Source organism: Leucopleurus acutus, assembly GCF_964270905.1.
Source record: "Leucopleurus acutus genome assembly, chromosome: 1".
In the NCBI taxonomy this organism is placed as follows: domain Eukaryota; kingdom Metazoa; phylum Chordata; class Mammalia; order Artiodactyla; family Delphinidae; genus Leucopleurus; species Leucopleurus acutus.
The window spans coordinates 86,043,581-86,067,175 of NC_139142.1; the positions used below are offsets into that span (position 1 = coordinate 86,043,581).

The 23,595-nt window shown below is 39.9% G+C and overlaps 1 protein-coding gene across 1 annotated transcript in view; it reads right to left on the minus strand.

Moving 5' to 3' along the window:
• TP53BP1 (tumor protein p53 binding protein 1) overlaps window positions 1-22,100 on the minus strand; it is a 66,671-nt gene extending 44,571 nt beyond the window's left edge. The window contains exons 1-11 of the mRNA XM_082835912.1: window positions 22,011-22,100; window positions 21,253-21,437; window positions 20,879-20,972; window positions 20,567-20,651; window positions 12,852-12,982; window positions 12,098-12,250; window positions 11,617-11,746; window positions 10,107-10,273; window positions 8,645-8,771; window positions 7,762-7,856; window positions 4,969-5,174 (exon numbers count right to left, since the gene is read on the minus strand). Of these exons, the coding sequence (XP_082692038.1) occupies window positions 4,969-5,174; window positions 7,762-7,856; window positions 8,645-8,771; window positions 10,107-10,273; window positions 11,617-11,746; window positions 12,098-12,250; window positions 12,852-12,982; window positions 20,567-20,651; window positions 20,879-20,972; window positions 21,253-21,437; window positions 22,011-22,017 (1,380 nt within the window). The 5' untranslated portion in view covers window positions 22,018-22,100. The remainder of the gene's footprint in view (window positions 1-4,968; window positions 5,175-7,761; window positions 7,857-8,644; window positions 8,772-10,106; window positions 10,274-11,616; window positions 11,747-12,097; window positions 12,251-12,851; window positions 12,983-20,566; window positions 20,652-20,878; window positions 20,973-21,252; window positions 21,438-22,010) is intronic.
• Window positions 22,101-23,595: the final 1,495 nt, after the last annotated feature.

Consider the following 23,595-nt stretch of genomic DNA (forward strand, 5'->3'; position numbering starts at 1 on the left):
TAAAAAAAAAAAAAGGAAAGGAAACCTCATATTCATTAAGCAGTTGTCCACATTCTGAATATGTTTTAAGTGTTATCAAAGTAAATACGTGATATCTTTTACAGAATTTTTTCAATATATGTATAATTTCAGTCAGCAAAGTAAAACTTCAGGGGCTAACCAGCCTATCAATAAGCTGTACTTCTTGATTTTTTTTTTTTTTTTGCGGTACACGTGCCTCTCACTGTTGTGGCCTCTCCGTTGCGGAGCACAGGCTCCGGATGCGCAGGCTCAGCGGCCATGGCTCACGGGCCCAGCCGCTCCGCAGCATGTGGGATCTTCCCGGACTGGGGCACGAACCCGTGTCCCCTGCATCGGCAGGCGGACTCTCAACCACTGCGCCACCAGGGAAGCCCAAGCTGTACTTCTTAAGACTGCCTGATCTAGCCTCCGAGTGTCTGGCCCCTAATAATCCACAGCGCTGAGGCTCCCTGAAGGCCTAGTCAGAATAACGAAGTTAAGTGAAAAAACCACCTCAGGGCTCTGGATAAAGACTGATGAAGAACTGTCAGGACTTCGTTCAATGAGTCAACCAGTCTAGATTCAACAGACATAAATCCATAGTATCCAACCAGTCAAAAACTGGTCTCACACACACAGAGTTTAGGAGCCACACAAACAATCATCTATACTCTGACTTGTCATCCCCAAATTAATATGTATATCAAGAATGAAAAAGTGTTAAATATCAAACTATTTTCTACTAATCCTCTCCTCAGCCCTCACATCCTGGTGAAGGGTCGAAGAGGCTATGAAGTTAACAAATATATTAGGAAAAAAAGAAAGAAATACATGGGGCTTCCCTGGTGGCACAGTGGTTAAGAATCCGCCTGCCAATGCAGAGGACACGTGTTCAAGCCCTGGTCCAGGAAAAATCTCACATGCCGCGGAGCAACTAAACCCATGTGCCACAACTACTGAGCCTGTGCTCTAGAGCCCACGAGCCACAACTACTGAGCCCACGCGCCTAGAGCCCATGCTGCGCAACAAGAGAAGCCACCACTCCCACTCGCCGCAACCAGAGAAAGGCCGCGCGCAGCAACAAAGACCCAACGTAAACAAAAGTTAATAAATAGATATTACAACATCAAAATTAGGTTCACTTGGACTTCCATAACCAATTTACAGAAGAAATAACAGATGTGCAAAGGTGAGTCATTAAGACTAACATGTGGGCTTCCCTGGTGGCGCAGTGGTTGAGAGTCCGCCTGCCGATACAGGGGACACGGGTTCGTGCCCCGGTCCAGGAAGATCCCACATGCCGCGGAGTGGCTGGGCCCGTGAGCCATGGCCACTAAGCCTGCGCGTCCAGAGCCTGTGCTCCACAACGGGAAAGGCCACAACAGTGAGAGGCCCGCATACCGCAAGAAAAAAAAAAAAAAAAAAAAGACTAACGTGTAAGGAGTTTGATACATAATGAAAAAAGTATGGAACTTCCAAATAAAAACAGTGGATTTAATACACACATTTCCTTTAACTCTCTTCCAAAATCCCACTAAGCAATGGTAAAGGGATTTTTTTTTTAAATGCATTTTCAAGAAAAAGAGAACAGGGATTTCCCTGGTGGCGCAGTGGTTAAGAATCCGCCTGCCAATGCAGGGGACATGGGTTCGTGCCCTGGTCCAGGAAGATCCCACATGCCACGCAGCAACTAAGCCCGTACACCACAACTACGGAGCCTGTGCTCTAGAGCCCGTGAGCCACAACTACTGAAGCCTGTGAGCCTAGAGCCCGTGCTCTGCAACAAGAGAAGCCACCGCAATGAGAAGCTCGCGCACCGCGAACAGTAGCCCCTGCTCACCGCAACTAGAGAAAAGCCCGCACGCAGCAACTAAGACCCAATGCAGCCATAAATAAATAAATAAATAAATTTATTTTTAAAAAAAAGAAAGAAAAAGAGAACAAAGAACAGATAACCACAATAAAATTTTGCAAGAGTGGTCATCCATCTAGCAGACTAGTGAAAACTGAATTCCTAAGACAGCAGTGGAGAAAGCTAAGAAGTAACCCAAATTATACCTCAGAACTACCATGTCCCAAAAAAGATTCAGGACTTGGCAGTAGCCCAGGTAACTCTGGAAGTGGTGATGAGGGTAGTGCTAAAAACAGGAGGAACACTGGCTGGAAATCTATTTAAGAAGCAGTTTAATCCCCAGATTCGCTCTTCCTGACCCTCCTCTGCCCTGGAGAGGGTAAAACAGAGCATCCCTGAACTGGAAGAAAAGAGGCACAGTTATCAGAAAGTACCAGACTGAAAACAGGGAGATTAAATGAAAATTTACATATTCAATGGAACCTGCACCTGCCTCTCAACACCCCCAGTCCTCTTCCATCATAGACTTCTAAAGCAATGGCAGACAGGAGGGAATGTGAACAAGACAAGATAAATCAAGATACTGACATTAGGGGACCCCCAAAATGGCCCTGCATATCACACTACAGTAAATTCCAGACACATGAAGCACTAACCACCAATTCAGAACTTCCAATCAGTTTTCTGGGATTTCACTCTTAAAGCAGTCAGAAAATCAAGGATTATTATCAGACTCTTGAGGAAAGCCTCTTTAAAAGTCAAACATCAAAACTAACAAAACTAACTAAAATCTATTTGAAGAAATAGTGACTATTGCAGGGAGAAAACTTCTCAGAAACTATTACTAATATCATTAAGGAGATAAGATAGTATACCCATGAAATGACAAAATGCTATTTTTTTTTTAAAAAGGGAGAACATTCAAGGAAAAAAAAAGAGTATAGAAATGAAAAATCCAAGAGTAGAAATTAATGTCTCAGAGAAAGTTATAAAATGGTTGAACCTGGCAGTTGCACTCCTAATTATATACAAGAAAAATAAAAATACACATCCGCGCAAAAACTTGCGCACAAATGTACACAGCATTATTTATAATACCCAAGAAGGGGAAACAACCCAAAGGTCCATCAACTGATAAATGGATGAATAAAACGCGGTATGTACATACACAGTATTATTCAGAATAAAAAGGAATGAAGTTCTGATACATGTCAGAACGTGGATGAACTGTGAAAACATTACAGTAAAGAAACCAGTCACCAAAGACTACATATTGTATAATTCCAGTTATGTGAAATGCCCGGAACAGGCAAATCCATAGAGACACAAAGTAGACTAGTGATTGACTAGGGCTGGAGGTGGGGGAAATGGGAGTGACTGTTAATAAGCATGGGGTCTTTTGTTGGGGGTGGAGGGGGAACGTGATGAAAATGTTCTAAAATTAGACTCTGGGGCTTCCCTGGTGGCGCAGTGGTTGAGAGTCCGCCTGCCGATGCAGGGGACACGGGTTCGTGCCCTGGTCCGGGAAGATCCCACATGCCACGGAGCGGCTGGGCCCGTGAGCCATGGCTGCTGAGCCTGCGCGTCTGGAGCCTGTGCTCCGCAACCGGAGAGGCCACAACAGTGAGAGGCCCGCATACCGCAAAAAAAAAAATTTAGACTCTGGTGAATAACTATACAACTTTGTGAATATACTAAAAGCCACTAGATTATACACTTTAAAAGGGTGAACAACATGATGCGTGAATTATATCTCAATAAAGTGAGGGTTTTTTTAAGTTTTAAAAAAAAATAGTTGAGGAAATCATCCAGAAAGTTAAACAAAAGGAGAGAGAGATGGAAAGTAGGACACAAAATAATAAAATTACTAGACTATTCTAGGAATATGAATATCCGAACAATAGGTACTCCATTAAGAAAAAAAAAGAACAAAGGGGAAGAAATTAAATAATTAAATGTCCCTGAACTGAAGGGCTTGAGTTTCTAGATTGAGAGGGCTTACCAACACAATGAAGGAAAACAGACCTATGCCAAGGGTCTGGAAGTTTCAGAACACTGGGGATAAAAAGAAAAATCTACAAGATTCCAGTAAGGAAAAAAAACAGCTCACATATTAAAGATCAAAATCAAACTGGCCACACTTCTCAACAGCAACACTGGAAGTCTGAAGATGGTAGAGCGATGCTTTCAAAAGTTTAAAGGAAAATTATTTCCAACCTAAAATTCTATACTCCTACAAACTATGAATCATGTATGAGGGTAGAAAGTATGCTACTAAAGAATGTCCTCCATCAAAATGAGGGAGTAAACCAAGCAAGAAGACACGGAGCCCAAGAGGAATCCAACACAAAGACAGGTAAGGACAATCTCCAAAGACAATGAAAGGGAGGTGACAGTTATATACCAGGAATAGAAGGCAATAGCACAGATTAGAACTCAGGAGGCTCCAAAAGTGGTTTCTCCAAAATGAAAAAGTTTGAGGCCCCTGAACATCTTGAAAGGAGATATTGACAACTGGTGGAGAACCTAGGGTTGATTTAGTGAGAAGTTCATGTGTTAAGGCAGAATAATGACTAATGCCCCCTTTCAATTTCAAAGCAACATTTTTAAGAAGTTAAAGACACAGTACAAATTATACTCCAATAAAGATGTTAAAAAAAAAAAGACATAGTACAAAATTCAAACATAAAAAGTACATCAAGATGTTAGATGACCCTGGAAATGTTCTAAAACTAGATTCTGATTAACAGCTGCACACTTCTGTAAATTTACTAAAAAATCACTAAACTATACACTTAAAATGGGTGAGTTTTATGGTTTCTAAATTATACCTCAATACAGTTGTTTAAAAAAAAAAAGATGTGGGCTTCCCTGGTGGCGCAGTGGTTGAGAGTCCGCCTGCCGATGCAGGGGACACGGGTTCGTGCCCCGGTCTGGGAAGATCCCACATGCCGCGGAGCGGCTGGGCCCGTGAGCCATGGCCGCTGAGCCTGCGCGTCCGGAGCCTGTGCTCCGCAACGGGAGAGGCCACAACAGTGAGAGGCCCGCGTACCGCAAAAAAAAAAAAAAAAAAAAAAAAGATGTTAGAAGGAAAAAACTTTTTCTATGATACTCACATGAGAAAACTCAGGCTGGGATGGAACAGGAAGTGACCCAGGAGTGCAGACTGGTGTGCTCTGAGATACCGGTGTTGAGGCTTGTGGTGATATAGTGGGCTCAGGTGGGAGAGGAGGGTTTTCTATCCCTACCGGTTCATCACCTTTGAGTTTCTTCTGAAAAGACTCTCCCCCTTCAGATAACACTGACATATCCATTGGCTCATCTAGTTTAAAATAGGAAACACAAATTGAGAAATAAGCACTCATCAATACTATTCATGTTCCAATACCACTAATAACAATTATATTCAGATATTTTCATCCCTAAAAAAAACAGTGACAATTTTCAGAAAAGCTGATAGGTTAATAGAAGATTGAGTCCTGGAAATCTAGCAACACTTTATTCCCCTGGGGGAGGGAAGTCCACACTCCTAAAATACTCAGATACAGATTAAAATAGGGTTCATCTAGGGATACCCATCCATCCATGATAGTAAATTAACTAGGTTCCTCTGAGACCCTTTCCTGATTATAGCTCAGTTTTCACATTTGCATAGGAACGCCCAGATTAATGGCACCTAATTTAACCACAGGCCTTGAAAGGCAGTGAACTTGTTCATCACTCTAAGTAAATATCTACATATTTATGAACTCATTTTATTTGCATTAACTGCTAAGTGCAGAGAGGTGGATGCCAGGACAAATAGAGAAGAAGGGAAAAAAAAAATCTATCAATGACAATCAGCAATGATTTATCAAAGAACAAAGTACAGGACACTAATCCTGAGACAAACTGCTCAGGAGGGAAACATACACAAACAAAACACAAAACACTGCTTTTCGTATAGTATACTACCCACCTGTAGGCTAACAGGATCTTCCTCAGAGCCAGCCTAGCTCGCTAGGTATTTGATTCATCAACCCCTTTTCCCCTATCCTACAGCTTGACCCCAAACAGGCTTCCATTAGACCACTCTCACAAAGTACCTATGCCATTTAGTTTTTCCCTATAATCCACATTCATGCTACCAGGTACCCGCTCCACCTCCACCTCAATACCTACCCCTGCTGCTTAGCTTGGCCTCAAACGCACACTCCACTCTAATGCTAGGTTCGGGAACTGATGCTGTAGGCCTTTATTTCCCTACCACAGCTGTGTTAAGTATTCTCATTACACCTTTTGATCTTTATTGCCGTGACAAAGCTCTTATTAAGGACTGTTCTAAGCACTACATATAAAAAGGCTTTAGGTTAATATTCTTAGACAACAACAACAAAATACAAAAAAGCATACACAGTTGCACAGTTATGCACATATTAAGCAAATGCATTAAATCTAAAATTAACAAAGGAAAATACAATGTTACATGAAAAAAAGAACACTGAATCATATACATAACATGATCCCACTTGTGTAAACATACTTCTTTATATTTATGCATACAAAACACTCTGAAAGGAAACACATATCCAAATACTAATTCTATCTGGACTGTGGTATCACAGGTGATTTTTATTTTCTTCTCATTACTTTCCCATATGCTTTCCAAACTTTCCACAGTAAGTACTAATTATGTTTACAGTCAGGGAGAGAGCATTTTTAATATAATTACTTTTATATATCTTCAGTGTTCACACTACAGATAGAAAAAATGGTTCTAAGGATAAGCCAAACTTAACTTGCATTAACAGCCTTTTTTGTAGAATGGATTCACTTTTATTTTTCACTGAAGATATCACTAATCATGTTATGCTTAGAATGATATTAGTCCATTTGGATACCTACATTGATTTCAAGAGAAAATAGCCAGACACAAACTTTGTGACAGAAGAAAGTCTAAGATTAAATTTTGTCATGGGTAAATGAAAACCCATGAGCACAGGCTCTGGAGGCAGCTGCCCAAGTTCAAATCCTGCCTCTGTGGACTTAGTTGTGAAATCTCTCTGTGCCTCCATTTTCTCATCTGTAAAATGGGGATAAAAGTAACACCTACTTCTTAGGAATGTTGTGAGGATTTAAAAAACAAACAAACAAAAAAAGAAACAAACAGAAGAACCCAGAACGAAAGAGAAGGAAAAAAGAACAGTGCCTGGCATAAAATAAGTGTTCAATAAATATTAGCTATTGTACCATTACTGATATATGAAAGAATGAAAAGGAAAAAAATCATGGAATTTATTGGAAAAGGCTTTGTAGAAGTAGGAAAAATTTAGAAATATCTTGAATGACTGGATAGGAGACTAGAAGAGAGCAAAAGAGGTTTAGATAATGACATAAATTAAGTAAAAAGAAAAACTTTCTTGTGTATAAAGTAATATAAAATCACTAGGTCCTCAAAGGAGGAAGGGAATTAAGCCAAAATTTCTACCACCTGCTCCTAACGACTCTTTGGCTAAAACTGCTTTGATAATAGCAGAAATAACCTATAAAGAGCAAAAGAAACAATTTTTGGTTCCCTCTGACCAGTAACATGCTACCATGTTGCTGGACACTATTAGGCCAATAGCAATAAAGGTCTTCATTATACTACTGATAATTCATTTGAGTTCAACTTGAACAATTTTCCCTTAAGGGTCTTTTCAAAAATTAAATTGTCAATAGAGAATTCTCAAAAGAATCAGTGCTAGAAGAGCAAAGAACTAAGGAAAGCACTTAACACTAGGCCACTCCCCTGAAGCTTAGACATGAGTCCTAGCGAATAGTCGAGGTCACAGTGTTCTAACATGTAAAGGAACAGTACACTTCACAAGGCAGAAGAAGTGCTGCCCCTCTTCTAACCTGAGATCAACAGATAGATCAAGAGAGCTCACCTTTTCTCCCTTCTTGCTCTGTGGGACTGCTAGGAACGATAAAGGGGGTAGATCGGAAGGCGTCAGGGGAAGGAGCAACAAGGTCTGAGGAATTCCTTTATACAAAGAGAGAGCCACAGGTTATTTTACCACAGCTACAGCTTCGCACTTGCTTTCTACTTTTTAACAGCAAAAATATCTGTAACTCATTCAAGTACTTATTAGTGCTTCTCTCAAACAGCTAACCGACCTTGGTAGAAGAGCCATGAACAATACTTCAATAACTATTTCTCACACCAGACATATCCAAAATTAGAATTAAAAAAAAGATTAAGGGAAAAGTCATATGATTACAAGAGAAAGTAAATGACCAGACACAAGGACATCATAACTGAAAAGCAGGATGAGATAGTGCTAAAAAAATTAATTCATCTGCAGATTTGAGACAAATATTTACTCCATTTTTTGCCTATTATGAGAAAGATCATGTATATTCTTATTAAAAAAAAAAAGCAACCTCTTTGCCCTAATACGGATAAAGAAATCCAACTACTGTCAACTCTAGCATAACCTCTTCTGCACCCCTATGCCATTAAACGGGAAGAACTGCTAGCCAAATGGAGCAGCAGGCAGCTTGTTTTGGACATGTAACAGTCTCTAAATAACTGGGCAGTTTCTTTCCTGGTGAAACCTTTGGGCTACAATTTTAAAATCTCCAAATGGGAAAGCAGATCTACCTGCCTTCGATAATTCCACTAAGTTCTTATTCCCCAAAATTCTTAAGCCTAGAGTTTACTTTTCAGTTTCAAAAAGACTTCTGGACTACCAACTTTAGCTCTTTCAACCTTAGCCTAAAACCATCAGGCACATGTTTCCTTGAAAGGGTTATTTTAGGCTTACTTACGTGGAAAGACTCTCCTGAACAAGAGACCTCTGACCAGAGAGCTGCAGGAGGTGCAAAGTGGTGGCAGGTGTGGAAGCCAGAGAACACCCACCTTCTTCCCTTGAAGGAGTACAGCAACCATCAGAAGCTACTGAGAAAAAAAAAAAAATTCTAGTTGCATTTACTTCTCATATTGACATTACTGAATTGTCAAAAAAACAAAAAACAAAACACACTCAGTAGTACAAAAAGCATAATATTCATATATCCACCCATGTTCCAAGAGGGCAGAAACTGTTTTCTAACTGCAGTACAATTAGTGGAATGCCACACTAACGCAAATCTTGAGTGACCATTAAACATCCTCTCCCTAATGAATTATGGGTTTCTTTAATAAAGAATTGACGAAAAGAACTCCTTAGTCCTTTCTGTCATGATTAAAGCTTGGAGAAGAAAAGCCAGGACGCTTAAACCTCTCCTTGGCTGCTCTTCTTTCTGGTCAAGTTTCTATTATAAGACAGCAAGCGAGCCCTTTATTCCAAGGTCTACCTAAGGTGAAGTAAAGCTCATGCCATGATGCAGATGGGAGAAGTCAAAACGATGTGCATGACACCTGATGATATGAACGCAACAACTTTCATGATTAGAACCTGGGCTCCTCAAAAGACAGAAAAAATACTAAAGCACAAGTAAAAGGATATATGAGCAGTCATTACTGATTTATACTATGAAGAGGCTCCTGTTGGTCCCTTCTCCTTAGCAACAAATGGAGTATCAGCTGTATTAATTGCAAGAATAAAGAAATTTCTTAAATACAACCTTGTAGCTTTAATGAGAGACCAGAAAAGGTTTCTTGGTGATGCTCTGTATGTCCTGTACACATTCACAGCATAGTACAGGAGTATAACCTTCTCTTCCTCCCTACTTACAACCAATACATCATATTTTGCTGATTGTTACTGAAGCTTTCTGGCTCTGTGAGGTTGCAGCATGGGGCACTGGTGGGGGTTAATGAAAGGTGAAACAAATACCATTCTAGTCTTCTAAAGGTATTATATTCTTTCTGCTGGACCATAACTTCCTATTTGTGGCAGAGGAACTAATAAACAGATGAATAAGTGACTGTTACCCAGGTGAACATGAAAATCTTCACTTAATTATCATGATATTTAAGATTTGAAGACTTATGATAACAGAAATAGCTACTCTTTCCATAACATTAAATCTGCCATATTATTAGCTAGTATTCTTCAGTATCTCCATTTCCAAAAGAGAAAGAAAATTATGTTAACACACGCTAAATAGCAATTATTTCCAAAAAGCCCTTCTCATTAATCAGCTAGAAACGTACTTTCCTTCCATACCACAAACAAGTCTGCACACCTATAAAGTGCCTTCTGACTTAAAACAGTAGCCTCAGAACAGAAATAAAAGTTTAGATCTTCAGAAAAGAAGAGCTACGGCAACGAATTACTCTTTGTACCTGTTTTATTGCTCTGGTCAAACAAGTCTTCCTGAGTTGACAAAACCTCAGGCTCTGGTGACTTCTGAATCTGCATCCCACCTTCCAGAAGTTCCTGAACAGATATTTGTTCTTTTGTTTCCACAGCAGCAAGAGAGCCTTTGGGACTAGCAGGCATGTCCTCTGACCTAGGAAATTCATATCACCAGGAGAAAAAGTTACTATGTTCAAAGGCTTTCATCTTTGAACAAAGAAGCATTTCCTGTTTTGTGTGTTTTCCTTTTTTAATTTCAAAACTTCCAGAAACTATTAAAAGTGAAATAAGCTACACTTTATAATGATGCAAAGCCCTCAGCCCATTTCAAAGTGTGTCTCAGTCTCTCACAAAGCAATACCTCTTTTCCACTCTGCTCACTGCAGTGCTGCATGCTGTCCAAGATTTCTGATAAGTGAGTTAGGGATTTTTGTTTCATACATTGTTATCTAGAGGTGCATGAAGCAGTGTGATCCAGATGGCAACAATGCCAGAACAATGACCTCCCACAGAAAGAGCTTGGATGTAAATCATCCTCTGCACCAGACACACACTTTATCTTCCGCTGACCTTTTTGATCTGATCTACTCAACCCAAGCCCCAAACCAAGACTCCTTCACACAAATACTACTTACACATGTAAGACACTCACTGCTGGCTCCGTTCCAGAGACTTAAGTGGTTCACCTACTCTACCATTCCCCAGAGTAAACAGGCTAGCAAAACTACCTAGAGAGTAATTTCCTAAGGAAAAGCGGAACGTTAAACTGAGTGTTTTGCATTAGAAAGACAACCTCTCTTGATATTCAACTTTGTTCAGTACCCCATTCCCCACTGTTTCTACTGAAGGAAGAAACAAAAGAATACTAAATGTTTACTCATTCCCTTCTCCAAAATGGAAGCATCCCACTTGTCCTCTGCCATATCTAAACTTGAGGTATTGACCAGAGACAATGCTGTTTTGGATACAACAATCACCATAGGCAGAACAAAGGTATACTGCCCAATTCCCACCAAGTTAAGAGCCTGAAAGACACGGGAAAAGAATACCTCCCTATTTATCTATGCCATAAGCTACCAGATGCAGGATACCTGAGGACCCAAAGCAATCTGGGTGCTCCTCAAGTATAAAAACAGTAGACTATCAAATATAATATTCTTTTGACTCTTACAACACTAGAGAATTTAAAAAGACAGACCACAGAGAGATAGTGCCTCTGCAGACAAAGAACAGAGAGGAGGAGTAACAACCAAAGATTAAGGGATCATCCTTACAGTTAAAGCAGCAATAAATTGGGCTTGTAATATGCCTAAAGATAAGATGACACAATGAGAATTCATAAACAATAAATGTTTCTACTGGACCATAAATATGCCCAGGGCAAGGGGGGAAAAAAAAAATCAAGAATTTCTAAAAAAGTTTCCACCTGGCCAAGTGAAATGAGTGTAACCCGATAGCAGAAACCCAAAAATACTTTCTAGAAAGAACTTGGTTTACCTTGCAGGTGGTGAATTTTGCTCTTCTACTACAGGTACATCCTTATTGGGCTGTGGTGCCACAGGGATATCCTTGCTGGGCTGTGCTGCCATGGGGATACCGTCATTAGACTGTTCTTCATGCTTAATTGCTTAAAGTTTTAGAAGAAGACAGGAAGGAAATATTTAATTTTTCAAAGTACTAGAAGTAGTCCCAAATGCTTTTTAAAAGGCAAAGATTTTAAAGAAAGAAATACAAACTGAAAATATATACAGGCATCATTCCAGAAAGGAAAATAACCAATTACCCACTTACAAAAAACCTTAGTATGCAAGCCATCAACTGACAAGTACTGGCCAGACAACTCTACAACCTTACTATACTAACTTAGATTATATTTACTTAGATAGCTATAAGATATATCAAGGAAAAAACAACTAGCTCTAGCATGGGAGAAAATACTTATAAACAAACTCTAAATGCCAGAAAACATGTTACGTACCAATATTAGCATCCACATCAGATAGCCTAGTATAAGCAGAGTTGGTGGTTACTGACTGTAGATTGTCTGCTTCACGTGGCAGAGTTTGTTCCTCAACATCCTGGCTCTGGGAAAGTTCTAGAACCCCAAAGCCCAGCTGTGATGAGGCAGGATCTAGGAAGAAAACCCCAAGAAATCAGGTACCATCCCACAATATTATGTACTATGCAAGGTGCTGCCCTTTAGCAAAAGAAGGTCATACTAAGTCTTTCACATCAAAGCCCTGCCCCCCAAATTTTTTCAAAATAAAATTAAGAATAGAAGCACTAAAAGCAAAGGGGGAAAATGCATAATGAAGCAAAAACTGTGTACCATAAAACCTTACAAGCACCTAATAAAGGTAGACTATTTCTACTTTCTAAAGAAATACATAAGCCACCCCCTACCGTGCACACGCGCACACACACGCAGAGAGCACTGTACTTCATATTGTAATTCCACCCCACAAGGCATGCATCCCCAAAATATTTGAAAAACAAATGAATACAAAAGAAGTAGGAGTCAGTATGCAGAAAGGGGGCTAAAAAATGAGCTAAAAATTCCTGAACACCAAATTAGGTGGATTATCTTAGGCTACCAGCAAATTTCCTAACGACTATTCTCAATTTAATGATAAGAAATCTATAACCTGATAAAAGGGAGAAATTTAGACATCTGCATGCTCATGTTAAAGGGGTTAGACCAATCTACTATCCTGAGAAAGGCATAAAGCTACCTTCAGCACCAAGGGAGTGTGTGGTATCGTCTGAAATATCTCCTTCTTTTTCCTTTTTCTCCTTCTCTTCCACCTCTTCTTCCTTCTCTTCACCCACAGGAGGAGCAGATTCCACTGACATTCCCAAAACACTATACAGCAAAAAGACACAATCATGTGTTCGCAGATAGGCCGGGATATTTTGCTCAAAGAACTCTTTAAATTTTATTATGACTCCCCACACACCAACCACGTTTTAAGCAAATTTGAAAAAGTAAAAAACCTCACCCCATTATTGCTTCTTTCTACAAAAGGCACCTAAAAGGTTAACAACTCAAAACACTGTAGTACAGAATTAAGTAATACAAATAAGAGACAGAGGAAGAAACAAACATACTTGATTTTTATCTTTCTCTGAAAAAATCTGAGCAGGGATAGAAAAATCTTGCACTCAAGAGAATTACTGACAAGTGACAAGAGAAGATGTGCATTAGATGTGCAGAGAAGGGGCTCAAAAATACATCTATTGGGCTTCCCTGGTGGCGCAATGGTTGAGAGTCCACCTGCCGATGCAGGGGACACGGGTTCGTGCCCCGGTCCGGGAGGATCCCACATGCTGCGGAGCGGCTAGGCCCGTTGAGACATGGCCACGTGTCCGGAGCCTGTGCTCCGCAACAGGAGAGGCCATAACCGTGAGAGGCCCGCGTAGCGCAAAAAAAAAAAAACAAACAAAAAAAACACATCTATTTAATAGAACAGTTCATAAAAGAATTTTAGTAAAAATTCGTAGAATACATAACATAGAACCACAGTGGCTGAAAAAAATTCAGGTAAGACGTCTGTGTATTGAAAAGAAGACATCACAGGTCAAAAAACGATAAACAAAAGTAAAACACACATAACAATTAGGAAAAAATATCTGCAACAATATAACAAAAGAATAGTCTCCATAATATACAAGGAACTCGTTAGAAGAAGCTCAAGATATGAATGGACAAACAACAGAAAAGACAGCTCACAAAAAAAAGAAATACAAGTATCTTTAAACATGTAAGAAATCAGGGCTTCCCTGGTGGTGCAGTGGTTGAGAGTCCGCCTGCTGATGCAGGGGACACGGGTTGGGGCCCCGGTCTGGGAAGATCCCACATGCCGCGGAGCAGCTAGGCCCGTGAGCCATGGCCACTGAGCCTGCGCATCCAGAGCCTGTGCTCCGCAACGGGAGAGGCCACAACAGTCAGAGGCCCGCGTACCGCGAAAAAAAAAAAAAAAGGTAAGATATCAGAGAAACCATTTGTTGCCAATCAAATTAGAAAAGAAAAACTGTAAATACTGTACTACTAGTCAGTGCTGCCCAAACCTGAGGTGAGATTAGCATTATAACATACTGTTTATGAGAGTATAAACTAATAGAACCTTTCTGCAGAACAACTGGTAAATATGTATCAAGAGCTCTAAAAAATGTTCATACCTAGTAATTTCAACCGTAAAAAATAATTTGAAATATGAAAAGATCCTTATACAAACTTACTTTCGAAGTTCACTGTGACTAACAACCTACTGTAAGCCCAACAGTAGGTAAATGATTAACTAATTTCATAATCCATAAAATGGAATTTATGCAGCCATTAAAAATGTTCAAAACAACCAAATGCAACATGTAAACCATAATCTGGATTGGATACTGGATAAAAAATATATATATATATATATATAAAATAAAGCCATCTTTGAGACAACCTGGAAAATCTGAATATGCACTTATTACTAGGTTTTACAGAATCGATATTTTCTTAGGTGTGATGAGGGTATTATGATAATATAGGATAATATTTTTCTTAGGGGATGAATGCTAACATATTTGAGGGGAACTATGATTTCTGCAACTTTGTTTCAAAACAGTATATTTTATACACACACACAGAAAAATGCATAGTATCTTTTGAAAAAATGCATAGTATCTTTTCATCTCTACTGTGGGTTTAAACTTTTAAAATAAAAAACTAGGGGCAAATGTTATTTAGAGTGTTAATTGCAGGGGAAATTAATTGCTCATGTTGTTAAGCAAAAAGGTCAAGAAACACACGAACTTTTACTTCCCACGTGTCAACTATGTATATCAAATGCACAACAACAACAAAAAACAACAGGGAAAATAAGCCAAAATGTTTACAGCAATTAGCCTCTGGGTGGCAGAATTATAGATGACATTTTTGCCTCCTGTAACATTTCATATAAAGACCATTAAGCATAAGTTTAATAAGCATAAAAGAGAAGAAAACATAAATTTGCAAAGTTGGGGACCATGATCCAAGGAAGAGAAAAAAGGACTGAATAAAGACTTCCACAAAAATAAAATAGAATGTTACCTACACAACTAGGAGGACCAGATGCCTGACCTCAGGAAACATAGGGAAAGAAAGTCAAGAGTGTGTATGACAAAAAGTAGAAGAGCAAATGAAAGACAGCACAAACCACACACCTTGGATCTTCCTCAGTCTCTTTTGGTGGTTTTCTTCAAGTTCCTAATGCTCGTAGGCACAGTGAGTCCTTGGACCTCTTCTTCACCTACAACTCACCCCCTTAGTGATCTTATCCAGACTCATGACTTTGAACATCATCCATATGCTTATGACTCTGGAATTTTAAATCTCCAGCTTAGACCTTCTCCAGACATTCACATTGTCAACTGCCTCCAACTGGTAATTGAAAAGGCAGCTCAACTGTAACAGGTCTATAACTGACCTTCCCCTGCAGTCTTCTCATCTCAATTAACAGAAACTCCATTCTTCTAGTTCCCAAATGAAAAACATGGAATCACTGTTACCTCCTTCATCTCTTGCATACTTCACATCCAATCTATCTTTGAATCATATTTTCAAAAACCCAGAATCTCACCACTCCTCATCCACTTCTACTCTGGTCTAGCCACTGTCACATTTTGCCTAAATTATTTCAGTAGTCTCCTAGTAGGTCTTCCTGACTCTACCCTTGCTCTCCCTTCAGACTATTCCTTTTTAAATTTAATCTGAAGAGCTTTTTTTTTTTAATTTTTATTTTTCCCAGCTTTATCGAGGTATAATAGACAAATAAAAATTGTATGCTCTTCAGTCTATTCTTGATCCAGCGGCCAGAGTGATCCTGTTTAAATCTAAGTCAGATCATGTCATTCCTCTGCTCAAAACCGTTAAATACTTTCCTAAGAGTAACAGCCAAATTCCTCACAATGATCCATAAGGCTTTATATATTTTGGTTCCCTCTTTACTTCCCTGACCTCTTCTCCCACTCCTCTCAAGCACTCCACGCCAGCCACACTAACCTCCTTGTCATTTCTCAATTATTCCAGGCACATGCTTCTCTCAGGGCTTTTGCATTTGCTGTTCTCTATGCATGGATTACATTTATCCCAAATAATAGCAGAGATCACTTACTTAAGATTTTTAGTCAAATGTCACATCACTAAAGCATCCCCTAAGTCACCCTACCTAAACTTGCAATTCCTTTGATGTTTCCCATCCCCTTCTCTGCTTTATCTTTCTCTTCAGCCCTATCAGAGTCTAAGATACTATATATTTTTACCTATCTATCATGTATTGCTATATCCCATACCAGAATGTAAGCTCCATTAAGGTCTAGGGTTTCTTATCTCTTCTGATCACTTTGTATCCCCAAAACTCAACAATGCTTGGCATATAGGAAATACTCAATAAATATTTAATTAGAATGATTAGGTGAATCAGAAGAGGCTTGAAATTAATCCAATTATAGACAAAAAATAGTACTGATATTAAACTTTTCTCCACTATCCAAAACTGATGGAAAAAGAAAACAAAGGTTTAAATATATTATTTAGAAATACAGAAGTAGCCAATGAAAGAAATAAAACAATTATCATCAAAAATTAGGAGAATGTTGTTGTGAGTTAAAACCTCATCTTTCATTATGGAACTCAAGTGTCTTAATTTGATAAAACAAGAAATGGTAATACAACAGTGTTACTTAGTTTTACAACAGTATTAAGAGCTAGGAAGATAACCTCCCAAAGAAATAAAAGCACAAACACTTAAAAAGCTTTACCTCTGTGAAAGGGGACCAATGGTGGGAATGGACTCTTTGCTTTTCATAAGTTCTTTTTAAAATAAATTATGTATTTATATCACTCTTAAAAATATTTAACAGGGCTTCCCTGGTGGCGCAGTGGTTGAGAGTCCGCCTGCCGATGCAGGGGACACGGGTTCGTGCCCTGGTCTGGGAAGATCCCACATGCCGTGGAGCGGCTGGGCCCATGAGCCATGGCCATGGAGCCTGTGCATCCGGAGCCTGTGCTTTGCAACGGGAGAGGCCACAACAGTGAGAGGCCCGTGTACCGCAAAAAAAAAAAATTAACAGATCTCATCAAAATTAAAAACATGCTCTATGGAAAAAGCCTCTTAAGAGGATGAAAAGACAAGCTACAGAGTAGGAGAAAAATATTTGCAAACCACATATGCTACAAAGGACTAATATATAGAATATATAAAGAAGTCTCAAAACACAATAAAAAAAAATCCAGTTAGAAAATAGGCAAAAGACATAAACAGACATTTCCTTGAAGAGGATGTACAGATGGCAGAGAAGCACATGAAAAGATGTTCAACAACATTAGCCATTAGGGAAATGCAAATTAAAACCTCAGTGAGATATCATCACACACTTATCAGAATGGCTAAAATAAAAAATAGTGACAACACCAAATGCTGGTGAGAATGGAGAGAAATTGGATGTCTCATACACTGCTAGTGGGACTGTAAAACGATACAGCCACTCTAGAAAACAGTTCAGCAGTTTCTTAAAAAAACTGAACAGGCAACTACCCTATGACCCAGCAATTGCCCACCTGGCCATTTATCCTAGAGATATGAAGACTTACAAAAACCTGTATGCAAATGTTCATAGCAGCTTTATTTACATTAGCCAAAAACTAGAATCAACCCAGATTTCCTTCAATAGGCAAATGGTTAAACAAATTGTGGTACATCCATACCATGGAACACTACTCAGCAATAAGAAGGAACAAACCACTGACACATGCAACAACTCATATGGATCTCCTGGGACTTATGCTAATTGAAAACAGCCAATCCCCAAAGATTATATACTGTATGATCCTATTTATATAACATTTTAAATGACAAAACTTTACCAGTGGAGAATGATCTTTTTTTTTTTGGTCCCACTGCACGGTTTCCTGGATCTTAGTTCCCCACCCAGGGATCGAACCCACACCCTCACCAGTGAAAGCACAGAGTCCTACCCACTGGACTACCAGGGAATTCCCCAGAGGATGGTCTTAATTAGCGGTTGCCAGAGGTTCATGTGCAGGAGAGGGAGGTGGGTGTGTTTATAAAAGGGCAACACTGGAGCTCCTGTTCGGCATTTTGACCTCAGTGGTGGATAAACCTACACAGGTGATTAAGCTGTAAAAAAATTAATACACACACATGAGTACAAGTAAAACTAGGGAAATGTGAATAAGTTCATTGGATTTTATCAATGTTAATATTCTGGTTGTGAAAGTATACTATAGTCTTGCAAAGTGGTACCATTGGGGGAAACTGGGAAAAGTACACAAAGAATCTCTATTATTTTTTACAAATGCATGTGAATCTACAATCACCTCAATTTTCTTAAATGCTTAACAGGGAAATAAAAATATCCTCAGCATCTTATTTTAGGACACTTCATGTTTAGGACCACAGGCTTACATCACAGTAGGACATTAGATAAGAGAGGAAGATCTTTTGGAATTTTATGATATATAAAAGTTCACAAACAGCCTTTTTCAAAATATCTGCATTAATAAATAAAGACAACATAAAGAGATCAGTATACATGTGCTTTGAAGTCAACCCCTTTTGGAATCAACCCCACATTCTCTGCGGTTTTCGTGGCCTTTACACATGCTGCTCCCTGTGTTTGGAAAGCTCCTCCTCCCACATGCCACACTTCTCCCCAGCCCTTCAACTATGCCTAACAAATTTGTATTTATAGTTTAGATCATCCTTCTCAAAGAGGTTTTCCCTTATCCCCCATGTTAGGTTATATATTATTTTTTTCCTCTTTACAATCATCACAGTTCTCACTGAATAGCTATTTATGTAATTATTTAACATCTGCTTCCCCTATTAAATTGTAAGCTCCATAATGGCAAACATGCTTTAAAACACCTACCACAGTGCCTGCACGTTTCCTAAATGTAAGCATTCAAGTATTTTTTTTAAGGAAAGAGCAACACCTTGATGCAAAAAGGGAAAAGAAGTAGCATGAGACTTCTCAAACAGTACCATTAATTTATAACAAGGGGTACACATGCATTCTGTCCCCACTGGTTCAAACTCAGATGCCGAGCCACAAAAACACAGATAAGCCTGGCACATGTTCCTAAAGAGGTATCACAAAAACTTAAATGCCTACAAAAAGCAAAGAAAGGTAACATAAATGAGTTAAGTGGCTGGGTTTAAGAACAAAAGCACAAGCCCTAGGATAAATGAAAAAAGAATACCTGGCCTCAGTGTCCAAATACAACAGTGAGTTACAGGCACTATGACAGACCATAGCACTCATGCCCTATCTAAGCAGAGGCTGGCTGCTCACAGCTCCCGCCAACTGCTGCCAATAATACAACAGTTGCATTACTTCCGGCCTAGTAATCCCAGAAGCTGGAAATCTAAGTTCTATGTGAAATTTCCCTATTTTTAAATTCTATCAACTAATTCAAATATATTTTACAACTATGTGTAGGCCAACTAGAACCCACCTGAGGGCCAAAATAAGTCCACCAATTTGGGGATTGTTCTAAAGCATCCAACTGATGATTTGAAAGAAAAAATTTAAGTGCAAACACAGAGTATTAAATAGAACACAAACATACACACACAAAAAAGCACTTATTTTTGAGATAAAACCCTAGTCTTTCACCTCATACTAACATCCTCCTCTCTGACTACCTCCCTTTTCTATTCCACCACCCCAAGACTCCTACGTTCTCCTTTGATCTTAGGAGAATTTGGGTATTGAATAGTAAAAAAGAAAGAGAGGCACTTGAGTCAGAAGGACTCAAAGCCCAGCTCTGTCACTTACTAGCAATGCATTCTAGAGCAAGGTTTTTAACTTCTTTGCCTAACACTTCCCCACCTAAGTAAGGGAAGTAACATAATGTGTTCATCGTACAACTGCTTTAAGGATGAAATTAAATGGCAGTATATATCAAACATCCCATCTAGTGCCCAACATAGAGGATAAACTCAATAAATGGACAATGTAAAGATATACAGGAGACAAAGTAAAAACTGAATACAGTTTAGGGTATGAATTAAACATTCTGGGTCTAAAACTGGCGAGGTTCTTTGGTTGGTAGGTAGAAACCATGCTTAACTGTTTTGATAATATACCTAAATATTTTTTGATTATTTTTTCTAGTAATAAGTCATATCCAAGCTAAGAATAAGGAATGCTTGTTTCACATGCACAAGGCAGATCACAATCTGAATAATGTAGGTGCAAAAAAATGTTACCACCTCATAAAAGAGATTCCAGCTATCAGTACCAACAGAATGCTAGTTAATACAATTCTCAAATCCCACTCCCTAATTCACAAAAATAAGATTAATCCTTTTATCCTTGGAATGAGACAACAGGTACAGATAAAAAAACTGATCCACTAATACATTTAAATAAATTCCTTCAAACACTAGTATACCTGCTTGTCCTATTTGGCTGAGGTAACTGTTCAATGACCTGACTGATGGAACCACATGTGTCCAAATGAGAAGAATCCATAGACTCTGAAAAAAATAAGTGGATATTAGCAGAAAAGGCATTTACCACCAAACTGTAATACAAATTCAAGAATGCAGACAATACCAATCTAATCAGCTACATTAGAAAACCAACCTTTTGAGTACTGTGCACCAGATACTGTGCCAGACTTCCTTACATACATTCACCACAACCACATAATGTTTATATCCACCCAGCTCCAACAAGAGCACCCTTGCAAAATGGACTTCACCTGCAGCTTTGTTTTCTTTCAGTTGTTCACTGAAGCTACTATTACTGTCTCCTTGTTCTTCTCCAGCTGTTTGTTCACTATTGGACACAACATCCTAGAAAATATACATATATAATATACATCCCAGAAAATATACATACAAAATATACATTCATAATGTATACATACATATGTACATAATATGAAATATACATTTCATAATATACTATATATGAAATAATCCAAAATGATACATATTTTTGTGAAACTGATTTTATTTTCCAGCCAACTTTATCCAAAAGATAGTGATCTCCTAAGTACTTACTTTGCAGCTTGGTCTAGATTAGGGGGAAAAAAAAATCTACTCAATCATTTCCAAGCAACCTATCACTCACCAACACAGGGTTCTCTTTGTGCGTCTGTAGATTAGGAAGGTGTCGAGATAGCATACTGAAGCGAGAACCAGAATCATCGTCTAGAACCTGGCTTTCAGGCTGAGAATCTTCAATGATCAGGCAAGGAGTGTCTTGCTGAGAGAAATCTGACTCCAACTGACTTCCAGTGGGGTCCATCTGCTCCCCTGGAATGGAATAACAAAAGATCAGTTCTGTGTAACCTACTAGCCTTCCTCATGCAGTCTGAGCTTAAATAATGAGGCAGAAGTACAAGACCTGGAAAAGAGGACCAGTGTAGGACTCTTCCAATTAGAACATTATAATCGCTGCAATCACTTTCCTATCATACCTTCCAAGGCCCGATTTCCTCGTTATTTACAATCAGCCTGCCTATCCTTCTCTCCCCCTTCCATCACCTTCCCGTAGACACCCTTTCCCCTCCTTCCTAACCTCTTCTCTCCCCGCCCCTTTTTCCATCCCCCACAACTCTCCCTACGTCCTTCTGGCGCCTCTACCACCCCGCAAAAGGCTTCTTTGTAATCTCTGCTCGTTTTAACCCCCACAGGTCTTCACGCTTCCTCACGACCACCCAGCCTTTCCAGCTAGGGCTACCCCACCCCCTCCTCAGGGCCCTCCAACCCTTTCCCTGTCACCGCCGCCATGCTTGCCACCCCGCCCCCTCCGGTCGGCCATCCCCTTCAGACCCGAAACCCAAGCCTTCAGAGCCTACTACTTCCCCACTTTTCTCCAAACAGTACCAGGCATCCCGGCGGGAGGTCCCTCGCGCTCCAGCTAGAGATCTCCGCACGCTCCCGAGGTCCCTCCAGCTCGATCCCCAGGTCGACGCTGTAGCCACCGCCGCCACGGGCCGCGAACTCCCCCTTTCCCGTCGCGTCACGCGGTATCGGCTCGCCCATTCGCTGTTGCTGCCCGCCACTCAAGAAAACCTGTGGATGATTGGTGGCTGGGCGGAGTGCCCCGCCCCACGTAAGAAAAAGGAACACGGCGGCGTGTTTCCATGGCAGCCTGGACGTTGCAGGCCGTCCCTCTAATACAGCCGGAGAATGACAGTATCCTTGAACCGAAGGGACCTTGAGAGGGCGTGAAATATATTCCCCTGCCTCCAGGACGGTTGTTTGTACCACTAGTCAGACATAAGAGAAAAGACCAATTTTCTATCGTTCATGCACCATAAGTCCCCTCTCTCACCCTCTTCCGTGGAAAAGGAGAGGGTTTCCCGGCTTTCTAATAAAAGGGCAAAGAAGATCCAGGATGGCTAGAATTTCAGAGATGGTGAAACTGAAGAGAGAGGACTCTTTGGGGTTTACCGGGTCAATCAGGATCCCTTTTGTAGGCCTCTACGCGAATTCAAGGGCTTCACATTACGTCTCTGCCAGTTCTTTAAAAAAAAAAAATTTTTTTTTTCCATTTACATTGTCTGAGGGCCCCGGTAAGCCATATTTTTCCCCATTGCCCTTTCCAGTCTGAAACGTCGTAGTTCAAGCTTCACATTTGCTTATCGTTGACCTATCTTTTGTGGAATTGCAGCCTACAGAGACCATAGACCCAGACATGTTTTGCACGTCCGGTTGAGACAATTGAGCACAGTAACTGTCAGACTCGGTGGTGAAGAGAACAGCTGCCGCCCCTTTAACTAGATGACCTCAAAGGTCCCTCGAAGCCTTGAGAGTCTATTATCCTAATTATGGTGCCGGAGTCTTATGGAGGGTGTGGCAGCTGTGACTTGTATTAATGAAAGAGGCTCCATGAGGAATATGGTTTTGTTTCTGGGTTTTTTTGCAGGGGGTGTTGATTTTTGTTTTTAAGTGGTGGTTGGATCTGGGATGGAATTCTAGCCAGAGCAGCTGTCAATAGGGAAAGCACCTAGCACACTGCCAGGCATATACATAGTAGGCATTCAATAGGAAGTAATTTTCTCTCTCTACCCCAGCCTCAGAATGACTTAAGCACAGCCCAACCATGATTCTCCAATTCTGTAAATACCCAATTCAATACCTGATATAGGCTAAGCTGAAGTGGAGCTTCCTACCAACGAATGTTCTCCCTATCAAAGCATGTCATCTCAGTGTATGTTACTTATGGGAACAAAAGGACAGAATCTTTGAAATGACACTTTCCTGAAAAATCTAGAATCTATTGTTGCTATAACTAGAATATAATTAAGGTCCCCAGAATGTTTTATGAGTGGAGCAATAAGTGGAATGGAGAACACAGAGACACATCCCACTTCTTAATCTTGAAATCATTTATAATTGATTCCTCTCTTCCCCCCCCCACCAATGCCAGTGACCAAATAAATTTAATCCTGAAAAAAACAGGTAA